The sequence below is a fragment of the Notamacropus eugenii genome, chromosome 1 (genome assembly GCF_028372415.1).
Source record: "Notamacropus eugenii isolate mMacEug1 chromosome 1, mMacEug1.pri_v2, whole genome shotgun sequence".
NCBI lineage: Eukaryota > Metazoa > Chordata > Mammalia > Diprotodontia > Macropodidae > Notamacropus > Notamacropus eugenii.
The window spans coordinates 251,879,359-251,896,029 of record NC_092872.1 but is presented as its reverse complement, the minus strand read 5'-3'; the positions used below and the strand labels follow the sequence as shown (position 1 = coordinate 251,896,029).

Sequence of the window (16,671 nt, the reverse complement as noted above, 5' to 3'; positions counted from 1 at the left end):
ATTTCTAATGGAAGCAAACTTAGCAAGTTAGATTATAAGTGAATCGGAGAATCCGCAGAAGACTTGTTAAAGTGAATTGGCCTTTAGAAATTGTGAAAAAGCATTTAGGGAAATCTACAGTGTTTGGAGTTTTATCTTCAATAAATTGCTCAGGGTTTCAATAACAGTGAAAACGTATTGGTGTCAGTTTGAATCAACTGACATCATGGTGAAGAGCTGGGAATGCTTGCTGGGGGAAGTTTATTCAAGGAGAGAAAGTGATAGCAATGTTGGAGTGTGATTTGCATGCCCTTCTATGTTTTCCTTTGGGGTTAGGAAATACCCTTTCTCTAGCTTCTTGGGCATATGGGGAAATGCTTTATGACTCACCCAATTATTACTGATTGGGTACATTTCTATAAGCTCTCTCCATATTTGTTGATTTTGTTTCTCTTGGTGAATAAAAATATCAGCTACCTAAAGGAAAGACAATCAGATAAAATACTTGTGGTTGGGGGATCAGGGTTATGATTCATCTTTCCTTTGGTTTAACCACAGACTTGCTGCCAGTGGCAAAGTCTCTGAGAAGAGTACTGAACCAATGAGTTAGCATTTATTATAGCTTCTAAATTCAGAAATCAAGATGACCCTATTGAAGCTAGTACCCTAGGTGAAACTGGCTCCTTTGTGAAGGTCTCTGAGCCAAGTCTTAGACTTAGCTAACTCAGTAAGATGAATGAATGAAGGAAGGAAGGAAGTGATTATTTTTTACAATGTGTAAGGTACTGGAGATGCAAATAAAAAAGCAAGGCAGTCCCTGCTCTCAAGGAGTTCATACGCTACTATGAGCAGCAGAATACATACAAGTTTTCAGCTGCAAGTCAGATGGAAAAGTCCCAAGGTACAATGGCAAAGCATATAGTAATATTTATTCAAGAGCCTTCACTATTTTCCAAGGCTCCTCAAGCTATTTTCCCTTCTCTCTATAAGTTCCTTAGTATCCTCTGTGGAAGAAATCCTTCTGGTCACTTCCTTTTATCCTCTCCCAGAAGTTTCTTTTAGTCTGATAGAGAAGTGACATTTTCTACTCTCTTTGGCAGGGCCACATCACTGGCCTCACAGGGGTGATGGAGTTCCGAGAAGACAGCTCCAATCCCTATGTGCAGTTTGAAATCCTTGGTACCACTTACAGCGAGACCTTTGGCAAAGACATGCGCAAGGTAGGCCTGCTAAAATGTCCATCATTCATTGCTTGAAGCATCATATCCTAGTCCGAGGGAATGATAACAGAAGGGAGGAAACAGGGACCACAGTCGTTTTTTTTTCTTTTCTTGCCTGCTGTGCAAGGTTTAATTAGTGGGGAAGACTGTCTTAGCATTTCTCTCACAATGAAGCATTCACAGTTTATGCTAGATGGTAACTACAATGCCTAAGGATAGTAAGCAAGCAAGAAGTACTTTGTAATCCATTCTCTCTGCATGCATCAAATAGAGTTTGGAACAGAGGCTGTAGCTGTTTCTTTTCAAGAGATTTATAACTGGTTTAGTTAAAGAAAGTTGTTTTAATCAGTAAAGGATTTAGAAAATAAGTCACCATATCAAGTCACCCATGCTTCTTACACACATGCATACATTTCCTCACATATATAGCCACAGGCATGCACACACATGTCTCTGTAATCACTCAGATGAATGCACCCTCTTACACATGCATTTACCTCCACACACATATTCACACTGGCAGGTACACATATGTATAAGCAACATGATTTCAAAGGGTGGTGCCCTCATGTTGGCGAGACCTTGGCATTGTCCTCTTTCCAGGACTATCAGGGAGAACAGCTCTATCCATACATAGAGCTCCAACTCTTGTCTTTTGAAAGAAGGGGGTTTAAAAGCAGAGGAGCACCGAGACTATCTAATTGCCAATTTGGGGGTCAAGAGAAACACCACCAGAGACAGAAGTAGACTGGACTGTGAGTTCTTTGGTGCTAGGCACTCTCAGGAAAGGAAAACTCCTGCCAGTATGGCTTGGTACCCTCTCTTCAACTTAAATAATTCCCTATAGGATTGATGGGTTAAGTAACTGTCTCAAGTTTATTTAGCATTCGCCAGAGTCAGAATTTGAACCCAGGTCTTCGGTCTTTGAAACTTGATCTCTGTGATCTACAGACAGCTGCTGTCTCTTCCAATAGGGAGAAAGAAGGTATTTTAAAAGAAGGAAGGAAAGAAAAGAAAGGAGATACTCAGAAGAGAAAGAAGGATCCTGAGATAACAACTGATATAAACAAGCTCCAATCTAATAGGACAAGCATTTAAATGTTCACTATCTGTCAGAGGTAGTGCTACATATATAAAAAAAAGGCTTCTCCCCTCAAGGCTCTGACATTTTTACCCAGGCTCTGAATACCCAGTTTTGATATTCTCTGTTATTTTTCCTTCCTGCATTATGGAAACTTGCTTCCAACCAGCAAACTTGATTTATCATATTTTGACTGATTGACTTGAGGTGGGCAACCTGAGAAAGCTTCCCTTGGGACCAGGGGAGATTGAATAGATACCAGTAAAAACTCAGATTTATATTCTAGAAATATTGTGACTTGGAGAGAGTGGATTTTGGTCAGCACCATTAAAATATTATCTTCAGATCAGACTGGCACCTGACTGTAGCCCAAAGTACGATCTTTTCTTATACAGTGACATAAATACAACCACATTTGTCAACATACCCACATACAGGCTCACCTCACCTCATATTCCTTTTCAAATGTGTTTGGACTAAATCCAGAGGAGGTCATAGATTAAAGAAGGGGAGGCTCGGTAGTTGAAGAGGCAGGTTGCATATTTAGATTAGTTTGCACAGCAGGAACAGTTGGGTGGCAGATGGAAGGTAGCAGGTAGAATGGCTAAAAAATGCACTTGAAGTGCATAATTTGTGTGACTGTGAGTAAGTGCTCAAAAAATCCCAAGCTGGCTTTCTGATGTGAAGTTGGAGGCTTCCTAATACATTTCAGTAGATCTTTCAGAATTGTACAAGATTAGCTATATTTGAAACTCTGTTTTTGACTGAGGGGATGGGGGGAGGGGTGGAATCAGCGAGCAGAATGAATGAATGAATGAATGAATGATTAAACATTTACTAAGCACCTACTAAGTTAGATGAAGAAGATATAAAAACAAAACCCTGGCTTCAAGTAGCTTATATCTGAACATACTGGTGTTATTAAAAGTGATCAGAAATTCATCTGATGTCATTGTCTCATGAGGAATATTGAGGAGAGAGGTTCATGAGATCAATTCCTCCAATGTGACTGCACAGTGGCCATCGTACCTCAAAGCTCTGGAGTACATTGTGAATCTATCATCCACCTCTGATTGATGTTAGAGGCCAGTCTGGGGTAGGCTTTAATGCATATAACTATAGAATCATTTATTTAGAGGTGGAGAACCTGGGTTCAAACCCTCTCTGTCACTCTCTACTTCTATGCCACACTGTACTTGGACAAGTCACTTAACCCTCATGGACCTCAGCTGGCTTCTGTAAAATGAAGTGATCAGACTGGGTGGCCACCAAGATCCCTCATACCTCTAAAAATATAATATAGAGGAAAAATCAGGAGAGAGAGAGAGAGAGAGAGAGAGAGGAGAGAGAGAGAGAGAGAGAGAGAGAGAGAGAGAGACAGACAGACAGACAGACAGACAGACAGACAGGAAAGATGAAAGAAAGGACAGAGGGAGGGAGGAAGAAAGGAAAGAAGGAAGTTAGTTGAATGAAAAAGTATAAAAATGTACGTTTTAGAACTAAAAAGGACTTTAGCAGTCTTGTAGTTCAAACCTCACATTTTACAGAACAGAAAATTGATGCCCAGAAAGGAATCTCACCCAAGCATGCAGAAAGGCAGAATGAATGTGACACAGAAAAATCACTATGCTATCAGTCTCTATCCAGAATAGTCCATATGTTACAATCAATAGACAAATACTTATTTTAGTAGTTCCTATTTATCAGGTATTATACTAAGTGCTGGGGATGGAAAGAAAAAAAAGAAAAACAGAAACAGCTGCTGTCATTAAGGAGCTTATATTATAATATGGAAGATAGCATATACAGATCTTTGTACACACCAGATAAATACAGAGTAGATGGAAGGTAGCCTTAGAGGGTATATCCCTAGCACTGGGGAGATGGGTGGAAGCCTCCTGTAGGTGGCACTTGATTTGAATGTTCAAAGAATCTAGAGATTCTCAGAAGTATAGGTTAGGAGGGAGACCACTACAGCTATGGGGAATGGTCACTTGCAAATGTCTCCCTTAATCACTGGGATGCTACTTGAGTAAATAGGTGGGTTTCCATTTCAGAACTGGCCACTTCCTAAATAGTAAGTGCTCAAGCCAGTCTCCCAGTAATGCTGGATGCCACTCTAGAAGCTGAAGAGAGGCCCAGGAACATTGCTCTCCACTTCCTGTTTCAAGTGTCTGGGCTTTCCACTGTTACCAAGGAAACACTCATCAAAGAGCCTGGAACCAATGGGAGTTAGAATGTGTCTCTCTGTCTTACCAGAGCAGGATATCTGAATGTAATTGAGTTGGAGGAGAAGCGGATTTCAGAGTGGATTTTATTCTAAATTGTATTCTTTTGTCATTTTTTAAAATCCTCCTTTCACAAAAGCATAGGCCATTCATTATATGGTAGCTTAGCAAGCTTATCAACACTGAAAAGTTATCAGGAAAGGAGTGAACAGCATTGGCTATAGTATCAAATGTTTATCATTTAAGAAAAGTGGATATTTAAAAAAAAGCAAAAAAGAATCTGAGTGATTTCAGAATGAATCAAGGAGAGATGATTAGATCTCTCACTAGTGAAGAGGGCAAATGAAGAGACTAGAGACACTGAATGAGAGTTTGTTTGAGATGAACTAGGCTTATTCCAGTTAAGTGTCTCATCCCATAATAAGAGGAAGGAAGAGAGGGGGAGATAATGGAGGGAGAGGGATAACAAATCAGAAATGGGAAATAGTATTCAAATTGAAGGCTACTTGGAGCAGAGAGAAGACAGAAAGTGTGTCAGAGAAAAAAAGCATTACATCTTTAGAGGAAGAAAGAGGAATAGAAATGATCACTTCTATTAACAGTATAAATCACTCATGAAAAAGACTATTCACAGCAGATGAATAAAAGCAAATGAAGACCAGATCAAAGTCTTGTAAACTAAGTATCAGAAATAATATTTTTGATGATAAATGAGGGGGTCCTACAATTAAAAAATGATCAATAATGAGGGATAAAGCCTACAAGCTAACATCTATAATGTTGAAATCAGTGAGATTAATTTAAAACCAGGGAACAAAAGGATGTATTAAAAAATAATTGTGCCAAAGGAAAGCCATTGGAAAAAATTAAGATTAAGTACTCTCAGGAGGCTGTGAAGAATCAGTACTGACTCCCCAGGAAGAGAAAGAGAGTTGGTCCCCCTCAATGAAAGAGTGATGATGGAGAGTGTGGCATTAGATGACGTTAGCCCTGAGGCACTGACTTGAAGAGAGAGCCCTGGATGGCAATCAGAAGCCATGGATTTTATTTCTCTACCGCCAGCTTTGCCATGTAACCCCAGATAAAGGCCCAAACATCTCTGTGTTCCAACTAATGTAGGGAGGGGGAAAATCATGAAATGTCACTGTGCCCAGGAGATGATGAGTCTGAAATACTACTCATGTTGTTTCTAGCTGAACTTGGTCTAGCACTAGTCTTCAAGGGTTTTTTTTTAGACCTTTGGGGATATTTTTGTGAAGGTCTTCTCTTTCTGTACTGGAGGCCTTCCTTTCCTTTGCTTTCCATTTCTACTCCATTCCTCCACTTTACTTCTGTTCTTCCATCCATTTTCTTCTCCTCTTCTTTCTTTTCCTCTCCTCTCTCCTTTCTTCTTTTTATTCGTTTTTCTTTACTGCCATTTATCTGAAAATGCCCAAGGGAGATTTGGATAGCTAGTTGATGGAAACATTCTTTGATTTTTATTGGGGAAAAGTCATTGCTGAAGAAGGATTGAAAGTGAGCATGCCACCTACATGAAAATTTCCAAGAGTTAGGACTTTTTTTTGTAGGTAGTTGGCCTTAAAGCCAAGAAAAGTTCAATTCAAGTTCCTCATATGATTCATATTGGTTGTATGACTTAGGGAAGTCACTTAACCTCTCAATACTGTAGGCAGATCTCTAAGACTATAAGCTGCTGGAAAGATATCAGCTTGCATTGATGGAAGGAACTTCTTCCTCTCAGAGTTCCCTGTGCTAATGAAATCACATATCTAGTCTCTATCCCTATGACACAGAAAAAACAGTATGAAATTAGCTATTAGCCTCTGAGGTGGCCAATGACCATGATGCCCCTTATAAAATGTCTCCAAGTGAAACATTGAGTCCTTTCAGATGATCCTCATATAACAAAAATATTAACCTTCCCAAGCCTTCTGGTCTCCCTCTTCCCAGATCATTCCAAATGGCTTGGCTCTTTGTTTCACTTGAATTTTTGGCTAATTCTAGCCTTTTCAAACCTGCTCAAATCATTGGTTTTTGTTTGTTATTGCATTACTACCCAAATTACTTCTTCTTAAAGACTACTACAGTAAAGAAATATTTCTTTTTTTTTCTTCCTCTGTGTCAGTGATCATTTCTTTTAAGCTAAGTCTCTTTCTGAAATGCCACTGACCCATTTTCTTTTAGATTTAACACCATTACCTAAGAGCATTCTCTGATTTAATACCATTTTCTGAATTAAGTGAAGAGACAAAGAGAGGCAAAGACGAAGACAGAGATACAGAGACAAATAGTCACAGAGAAACACACGGAGTGACAGCAACAGAGAGAGACACACACACACAGATAGAGATAAAGATGGCGAGGAGAGGCAGAGACAGAGAGAGACTTTGGGTAAATTATTTCATTTCTCTGGACCTTAGTTTCCTCAACTATAGATTTTTGGGAGATTGGACTAGATCATCTTTAAAAGCTTTTCCAATTTGGCCTAAACTCTTCAGGTCCATGACCCTTTACCCTTTGCCAAGGGCCAATTTGAAGATAGATCCTTTTCCTGCTTCCCCTACCCCTCTTTTCAGTTCCTTGGAAGTAGAAAAATGTTCTGAGCCTCCTCTGTATATCCAAGGACTGTCTCCTATCCCTCATCTATTGTTTTATTTTTAATAAAAGCATATTTTGTCAAGAAGAATAATTATGCCTCCTCAGTGTTCTGTGCCAGGGAATTTGCTGAGTGTAGTTGATTTTTAATGAAGTGATAACTGTTCATCATTCAGTGATTGCCACAGGAGAGGTTCCCAGCTTTTTCCTTCTCTTCACAATACACCATTAACATTCTCATGTGAAATATTGGACAAGCTTTGTTTTGCCACGCGGTTTACCCTGTGCTCTTTAAGCCAGGAGATTCCAGAAAGGTGTCCAGACCAGGAAGAAATCAGCTAGTAGAAAGGGGAGCTGTATTAGTCTCCTCCCATACACTCACACCATGTATCTTTAGTCGGCTGCTGCAATACACTTAGGTGAACTGGAAAAGCAGTGCTTGCTGCTGAAGCATCAGTATGGGGAAGGGATAGGACAATGCCTCAGTGTCCAGTTTTTTGGCCCAATATGTCATATTTGGGGCTTGTTCAGGATGGCAACTAAATTCCTAGTTTTTCTGTACTGTGTGTGTGTGTGTGTGTGTGTGTGTGTGTGTGTGACAAACAGAGGGAGAGGAAAGGTGGAAAGGGGATGAGGGAAAGAAAAAGGGGAAGGAAGGTGGGGCTGCGTGTGTATGTGCATAAAAGAGAGTCAGACATGGAGTGAGAGAGAGCTAGAGTAATAAGAGAATGAGAAAGGAGAAAGAGAAGAGGAAGTGGAGATGAGGAAGGGGGAGAGGGAGAGGAGGGAGGAACAGTGTGTGTGTGTGTGTGTGTGTGTGTGTGTGTGTGTGTTTATGTGTGTGTTAAAGAGGAGGGAAAAATGAAAAGAAAGAGGGAGGCAAAAGAGGGAAAGGAGAAAGAAGGAGAGGGAGAGAAAGATGGAGGGAGGCACTGTGTGTGTGTTTGTGTGTGTGTATGTGTGTGTGTGTGTGTGTGTGTGTGTGTGTGTGTGTATTGAGACCAGGGCATCAAAAACTGAAGGCTCTATCTCTCTTATGATACTTAATTAGAGATAGCCAGCTATGAAAAAGAACTCTGCCTCCTGCCTTTTAGATTTTTTTGTTGGGGAAAATGAGTAACACAGGATGAGTTGGCATGAAGAGGTTGAGATCTCCATGACACATATGATTGCCTTAGCTTTTTCCCTAAACTGACCCAGCCCCCAAACCTCCCCATCACTGTCCAGGTCCCCACCATCTTTCTAGCCACCTGGATCCACAACTTCAGGGTCATCCTTGACTTCTCACTTTCACTCACCTAGCACCTCTTGACTCTTCCTCCACATCTCTGATATTCATCTCCTTCTCTCTTCACAGCCATTTCCCTAGTTCAGACCTTCATCACCACTTCCCTAGACTATCGCAAAGGCGTCCAAATTGATGTCTACACTTGGAGTCTCTCCCCACTCCAGTTATTCATTGAGTTGCCATGGTTATTTTCCAATAATGCAGGTGTAACCATATTACTTTCCTACTCAATAATCATTAATGGTTTCCTATGTATTCTGCCAGCTCCTATTATTTACTCTTTATCTCATACTTTAAAAAGTTCTATTTTTGTGTTTGTAAGGAAGAAAGAACCAAGCACTTATTATTCACTGTGATAAACATTTTTACAAGTATTATGTCATTTGATCCTCACAGCAATCCTGGGAAGTAGGTGCTATGATTTCCATTTTACAGCTGAGGAAACTGAAGCATTCACAAGTTGAGGGACTTGCTCAGGGTCAAGTCCAACAGCTAGTAAGTGTCTGAGGTTGAATTTGAACTCATGTCTTCTCAATTCCTGTTCCAGTACTCTATCCACTATACCACCAGCTATCTCTTTTTATTATTGTAATATGGATTTATTTTAGTAAAGGAGTACACACACATATATATATATATATAATTTTTGAAAAGTTGCTGTATACATTGTGGTAATGTGTGCTCAAGTTACTCAAATGTATGTTTGTTTTTAAGGACTGGTTATTTTAAAATATTTAGAGAACACTAGTGGGCAAGAGAAATGTGCTGAAAATTAGAAAATGTGGATTTAATTTTGTTATTAACCAGCAGTGTCAATTTTGACAAAACATATTAAGGTTTTATATGCATAGCATCAAAGAGGTATAAGTTTTAAACCAGAATAGATCTTAGAAGCTAGTCAGTTCAACCCTATCATCAGTCTATTGATGAAGAAATGACGACCTATAAAGAATAATTGACTTTCCCATCATCCCTTTCATGCTAAGTGGAACACAAAGGATTCAAACCCCATCCTCTGATTTCTGTCATATAGTCTTTCACCATTGCTTGCCTTCAGATCTCAGTTTTTTCATCTGTAAAATCAAATAAATTCAACTAGATAGTCTCTAAGGATTTTTGTATCCTGTGGTCATCTGACATGACAGGTATCTGAAAAAAAATGTCAGGTTGGAGAGGTGTTAGCTTTAAACCATCCAGCTCCAAAGAGAACTATTACTTATTGCAGGGGTGAGAAAGGGGGAGGGGTTGGGTACAGAGAGGCAGATTTCAATTGTATATAAAGAACTTTCTGATAAAGCTCCCTGATCTTGAAGATTCCTTCTAGTTTTGAGAGTCTGAGATTTAGCCACAGTTCTGAGAAGTTACATCATTGATAGGAACAGTGGCAGAGATCAGCTAGGGGCAGGTAGTGGCTCAGTGGATAGCACACCAGACCTACTGAAGATATCAGGGAAGTCACCTAACCTCTGTTTGCCTCAGTTTTCCCATCTTCGAATTGGGGATAATAATAGCACCTAGCTCCCAGGGTAATTGTGAGACTCAAATGAAATAATATGCAGAAAGAGCTTAGGATTGTGCCTGGTACATATTAGGTGCTATATAAATGCTAGAGTTATCATTGTTGTTATTAGCTTAGACTTAAGGCTATCCTCTCAACAAGCAGTGGTCATGAAAAAATATGCTAATTGGGTGGATGGCAGTGTGATCAATGAAGTGTATTTTGAAATATCCCAAAGTTTTCCTTTTCACATAATGCTAGAATATTCTGGATTTCAATCAGTCAGTCAACACAAATTTGTGAAGCACCAACTATGTGTCAGGCATTGGGCTAAGAACTAGGAACACAGAGAAAAATAAGTTATGTTCTTTTGTTCTTGAAGAGATTGTAGTATAATGGATAAGATCAGGAAGACTTTCCTAATAAGGCTCCCCAATAAAAGAATAATCATCTCTTAAAACAGAAAGCATGCAAAATATCGTACAAAGCATGTAAACATGCAAGCAGCTTGTAAAATGTTATGTCCCAACAAGATATACAAGACAAATTGGAGATAATAAATAAAAAGAAAACACCAGCTTTAAGGCGATTGAGCAAAGGTTTCTTGAAGACTGTAGGAATTTAGGTCAGACTTGAAGGAAGCCAGGGGAGTTAGGAGGTGGAGATTAGGATGGAGAATGCTCCAAGAACAGGGAGCAATTAGTGACAAAGATATAGTGTCTAGTTCAAGGAAAAGTTAAGAGTCCCGTGTTGTTAGATGGTGGAGTGTAATAGGCAGGATGTAAGAGATAGGAAGACTGGAAAAATAAAAAGGGGGCAGATTATGGAGGGGTTTAAAAGTCAAATATAGGATTTTATATTTATCCTAGAGGAAATACGGAGCTACTGAAGTTAAACAGGGAGGTGACATGGTTAAAATTGCATTTTAGGAAGATCAGTTTGACAGATGAGTAGAGTGAGGAGAAACTTGAGGCTGAGAAACCAAACTTCAGACTATTAAAATAGTCTAGGTATGAGGGAATGAAGGCTTGGACTGGGGTGTTGGCAGTTCCAGGATAGGGGGGAATGTATTTTAGTGATGTCATAAAGATACAGTTGACATGACTTGGCAACTGATCAGATGTGGAGAATGAGAAAGGATGATATATCAAAGGTTACGATTGAGTTGTGAGTCTGGAAGACCGGTAGGATGGTAGTACTCTCCAAAGTAATAGGGCATTCAGAAGAGAGGAGCATTGCGGAGGAAGTAAAATGAGTAGTTGTTGACATTTTGAGTTTAAGGTATGTATGAGACATTCAGGTTGAAATGTCCAATAGACACTTGGAGGTATCAAAGTGGAGGTCAGGAGATAGATGAAGGTTGGATGAGCAAGTCCAACAATCATTTGCATAGAGCGATAGATAAAAGTCATGTGTCTGATGAAATACTAAAGTGAAATAGTATAAAAAGAGAAGGGAAGAGGACTCAGAACAGAGCCTTGGGGAACAGCAAAAGAGACTGGGAAGGAGTAATCAGACAGATAGGAGGAGAGCCTGGAGCACTGTCATGAAAATGTAGAGAGAAGACAGTATCAAGAGGAAGGGAGGGATAAAAAGTTTCAGATAATACAGAGAGATCAAGAAAGATGGGGACTGAGAAAAAGCAACCAGATTTGGTGATTAAGATATCATTGGTAAATTCAGAGAGCAGTTTCAGTTGAATGATGAGGTTGGAAAAGAGAAAGTAAAGGAGAGGGAGGAATTGTTTACAGATAGACTAGTACAACCAGAAAAGGTAGAAGAGATATAGGTTGATAGTTAGTAGAAACAGATAAATCAAGTGAGAATTTTTTGAAGTTGGAGAATAATTAATTTATTTGTAAGCAGTAGGGAAAAAATAATAATAATCAGTAGATAGGGAAATACTGAATGATAAATGAGAGAGTAGGGCAGTTAGGTGACACAATGGATAGGGTGCCAGGCCCAAAGTCAGGAAGACTCATCTTTCAGTCTCAGAAACTTACTAGTTTTGTGACTCTGGGCAAGTAACTTAATCCTGTTTGCCTCAGTTTCTCATTTGTAAAATGATTTGGAGATGGAAATGGCAAACTACTCCAATATCCTTGCCAAGAAAACCGCAAATGGGGTCAAAAAGAGTTGGACATTACTGAAAAATGACTAAAAAACAGGTAAGGGATGATAGAGGAGAAAATCTGCTGAATAAGATGCATAGAATGTCATGACTTGTGCATGTAGAGGGGTAAGCCTTGCCAGAGAGAAAGGGCTACTTCTTAACATGAAAGAAGAGTGAAGGATGAGAAAGCCAAAGAAGTTATCTAAATGGTGTAAGATGAGGAGGAGGAGAGAAGAGGCTCATGGCAAACTGTCAACTTATTTTTCAATGAAATATGAGGCTAGATTCTTAGCTGAGAGGATGAGGAATCAAGGGAGCCATGAGACTTTAAGGAGAGATGAACAAGTTTGGAATAGTTGCTGTGGTGAGTGGGAGGATGAATCAGTTACTGAGGTATAAAAAAATTGCCTTGCCACAGTGAGGGCCCAGTTGAGATGACATAGCATAAATTTTCGTTGAACTCATGTTTTCATGAGTTTCTCAAGCTTTATTCAGCAGTGACATAGAAGGGCTTCAAGGTTTATCAAACTGTTCATAGCAGCATGGTAAAAATGAAAAGAGCTTTGTCTTTAGGGTAAAATGATCTGGGTTCAAGTCTCACCTCTGATACTTTCTACAGGTGTGACATTGGGTCTGTCACTCTGGACCTCAGTTAACTCATTTTTAAAATGAGAAGAATGGATTTAATGAGCTCTAACATCCTGTTCAGCTTTCTGTCTGTGATCATATGATTTAATTTGATTTCCCTTAAAATTCTATGAAATAAGTACTATATAATTGCTATTATATCCATTTTACAAATGAAAAAAACTGAGACTCATACAAGTAAAATGTCTTGCCTTTGCCCAAACAACTAATATCAGGATTGAATTTGGGTACAGATCTCACATTCTGTTTTCATTACATTAGACTATACTTCCTTGATACCTTGGACTTTCATTCCAAAAGATTTAATTGGTAGGATCCTTAGCCCTTAGTAACTAATTTCCTCTTAAAGTGTCACTCATTTCAGAGCTCAAAAATGATTCAATATTTGAATGCTCTAAAGATAGTGAGGTAAAGGTATTGGACCTGGAATTTCACTGGTAGAGGGAACTATACCCCTATAAATGTAGGGAAAGAAACCCTCTTTACCATGATAAAGCAAAACCTTACTTACAATTTTGAGTCTTAGAGACTTGTCTCCAGCACTGAGAGGTTAAGTAATGTGTCCAGAGTCAGCAGCCTCATGTTGAAGCTAAAAGTGGAGACTGAGTGAGGATAATAAAAAGCTCGTGAGAAAATGAAGCAAAGACAGTCTACCAAGATGAAAGGGTCTGAGTCAACATCATTTGAGGATTGGTAAGAGACATGGGAATGTTGAGGCTAGAGAAGAAATGGTTCAAGGTGTATGTTAGCAGCTTTAAGTATTTTCAGAGTTGATGTGACAGAAAAATGAGATTTGTTCTCCTTTACCACAGATGGCAAAAACCTTTTGGGATGAGTATAAATTCCAAATGGACCACTTAGGTTTATTGTTAAAGAGAAAATAAGTCCTGAAATCTGAAACTTTCCCAAAATGGAATGAACTGGGTGGTTGTGATGGTGGGGCTCCATGGAGCCTTCTAAACAGAAGCTGGATTTTCATTTGTCAATTATGTCCCAATGGAGATTCCTTTGGGTTTTATTAGATAGCAACTGAGTTTGATTCTAACTCAAATTCTAGGATTCTAAGGACTGCTTTTACCTCAGCTCAGCTGTTTCTCACCAATTTAATCCCAGACAAATCACTAAACCTCTTTGGGACTCAGAGATAAGTTTCCATATCTGTGAAATGATTAGCTTAAATTTAACAGTTTCTTTTTTTAATTAATTAATTAACTTTTAGTTTTCAACATTCATTCCCACAAGATTTTGAGTTCTAAATTTTCTCCCCATCTCTTTCCTCTGCCTACCCCAAGACAGCATGCATTCTGATTTACCCTTCCCCCCTTATCCCCCATGCTCCTTTTTATCATCCCCCCATCTTATTCCCTTCCCCTTTACTTTCTTGAAGGGCAAGATAGATTTCTATACCCCATTGCCTGTATAGATTACTTCCCACTTGCATGTAAAAACAGTTTTTTACATTTTTTTTAAACTTTGAGTTCCAAATTCTCTCCCTTCTTCCCTTCCCACCCACCCTCATTGAGAAGGCAAGCAATTCAATATAGGTTATACATATGTAGTTATGCAAAACACTTCCATAATAGTCATGTTGTGAAAGACTAACTATATTCCCCTTCATTCTTTCCTGCCCCCCAATTCTATTGTCTCCTTTGACCCCATCCCCTTTCAAAAATATTTGCTTCTGACTACCCCCTCCTCCAATCTGCCTTCCCTTCTATCACACCTGCCCCCCCTTTTCCTCCGTACTTCTTGATAGGGTAAGATACCCAACTGAGTGTGTATGTTATTCCCCCTTTAAGTCAAATCCTATGAGAGTAAGGTTAACTCTTTCCTTCTCACCACCCCCCTCTTCCCCTCCATTGTGAAATCTTTTTCTTGTCTCTTTTATGTGATGTAATTTACCCCATCCTATCTTGCTCCATTTCTCCTTCTTCCAATATATTTCCCTCTCACACTTTAATTTTATTTTATAGATATCTTCTATTCATATTCAACTCACCTTGTGCCCTCTATCTATGTATCTATGTTTCTGTCTATCTATTTATTTTCTCCAACTACCCTAATACTGAGAAAGATCTCATTAGTTCCAAATATTATCTTTCCATGTAGGAATGTAAACAGTTCAGTTTTAATATGTCTCTTATGATTTCCCTTTTCTATATACCTTTTCATGCTTCTCTTGATTCTTGTATTAGAAAGTCAAATTTTCTATTCACCTCTGGTCTTTTCATCAAGAATGCTTGAAAGTCCTCTATTTCATTGAATGACCATTTTTTTTCCCTTGAAGGATTATTCTCAGTTTTACTGGGTAGGTGATTCTTAGTTTTGATCCTAGCTCTTCTGACCTCTGGAGTATCGTATTCCAAGCCCTGTGATCCCTTAATATAGAAGCTGCTAGATTTTGTGTTATCTTGATTGTGTTTCCATAATACTTGAATTGTTTCTTTCATGCTGCTGACAATATTTTCTCCTTGACCTGGGAACTCTGGAATTTGGCTACAATATTCTTAGTAGTTTTCCTTTTTAGGATCTCTTTCCAGAGGCCATCAATGGATTCTTTCTGTTTCTGTTTTAGCCTCTTGTTCTATAATATAAGGGCAATTTTCCTTGATAATTTCATAAGATGGTGTCTTTGCTCTTTTTTTGATCCATGCCTTCCAGGTAGTCCAATAATTTTTAAATGATCTCTCCTGAATCTGTTTTCCAGGTCAGTGTTTTTCCAATGACATATTTCACATTGACTTCTATTTATTTTTCATTCTTTCAGTTCTGTTTTATAATTTCTTGATGTCTTATAAAATCGTTAGCTTCCATCTGCTCCATTCTCATCTTTAAGGAACTATTTTCTTCAATGATCATTTGGACCTCCTTTTCCATCTGGCTAGTTCTGCTTTTCAGGGCATTCTTCTCCTCCTTGGCTTTTTGGATCTCCTTTGCTGTTTGGGTTAGTCTATTTTTTTTAATAATTTTAATTGTTTCTTCTTTATTTGAGGGATCTACTTTAGCAAGCTGTTGACTCAATTTTCATGATTTTCTTGCATCATTCTCATTTCTATTCCATTTTTTTCCTCTATTTCTCTCACTTGATTTTCAAAATCTTTTTTGAGCTCTTTAATCATCTGAGACTAATTCATATTTTTCCTGGAGGTTTTTGATGTAGGAGCTTTTTTGTCTTCTTCTGGTGGTATGTTTTGATCTGCTATGTCACCAAACATTCTGTATTTTGAGTTCTTTCATGTTGTTTACTCATCTTTCCAGCCAAACACTTGAGTTTCTAACTCTTTGTCAAGGTAGTACTCTGCTTCCAGTGGGGGTGGGGGTGGGATTGAAGGTGAGAGTGTGTGTACTGTTCCAGGCTTCAGGTATTTTGTATCAGCCTCTCAATCCCCTACCACCTGTGGGCCCAGAGCTCTGGAATCAGCCTCTATTGCTGCTGATGCTGTTGCCACTGCCGCCACCACCTACACCATCTTGTGGCCAGACTCAGCTAGACCAAGAGTTCCATTTTCACTCAGGTCCCACAGAGTTTTCCCACTAATCATTTTGGTGTTTATGGGTTAAGTACTCTGGAACCTGTCACAGCTGCCAATGATTCAGTCCCCTGAGGCCTACTCTGGCCAGTCAGTGTCTGTGAGGCCCACACCAGAATATGCTCCACTCTCTACCCAATGTGAAAGACCCTTCCTGTTGATTTTCCAGGTTGCTTTGGGCTGAGGATTTGCTTCACTCTGTCATTTTGTGTGTTCTTTAGCTCTAGAATTTGCTTGGAGTAATTTTTTACAGTTATATGGAGGGCTTTTTACGAGAACTCAGGGAAGTCCCTGCTTTTACTCTGCCATCTTGGCTCCTGAACTGAACTCAAGGCCCTTCTAGTTCTCAATGATGAACCTGTAATCTTATGGCAAAGAATTCTTTTAGGTAATACCTTCAAGAATCTGATCAGTTTGGTTATCCTGTAGAGAACACTTTTCAAAATGGCTGTAGTTCTGTTCTTTATACAGATGTCTGTTCCCTTTTTGAA

General features: G+C 39.0%; 1 protein-coding gene across 4 annotated transcripts in view; it reads left to right on the top strand.

The window, feature by feature from the left end:
* GRID1 (glutamate ionotropic receptor delta type subunit 1) overlaps positions 1 to 16,671 on the top strand; it is a 1,146,328-nt gene that overhangs the window by 914,530 nt on the left and 215,127 nt on the right. For all 4 annotated transcript variants that reach the window (XM_072628547.1, XM_072628546.1, XM_072628545.1 and 1 more), the window contains one exon: positions 1,080 to 1,199. In XM_072628547.1, the coding sequence (XP_072484648.1) occupies positions 1,080 to 1,199 (120 nt within the window). The remainder of the gene's footprint in view (positions 1 to 1,079; positions 1,200 to 16,671) is intronic.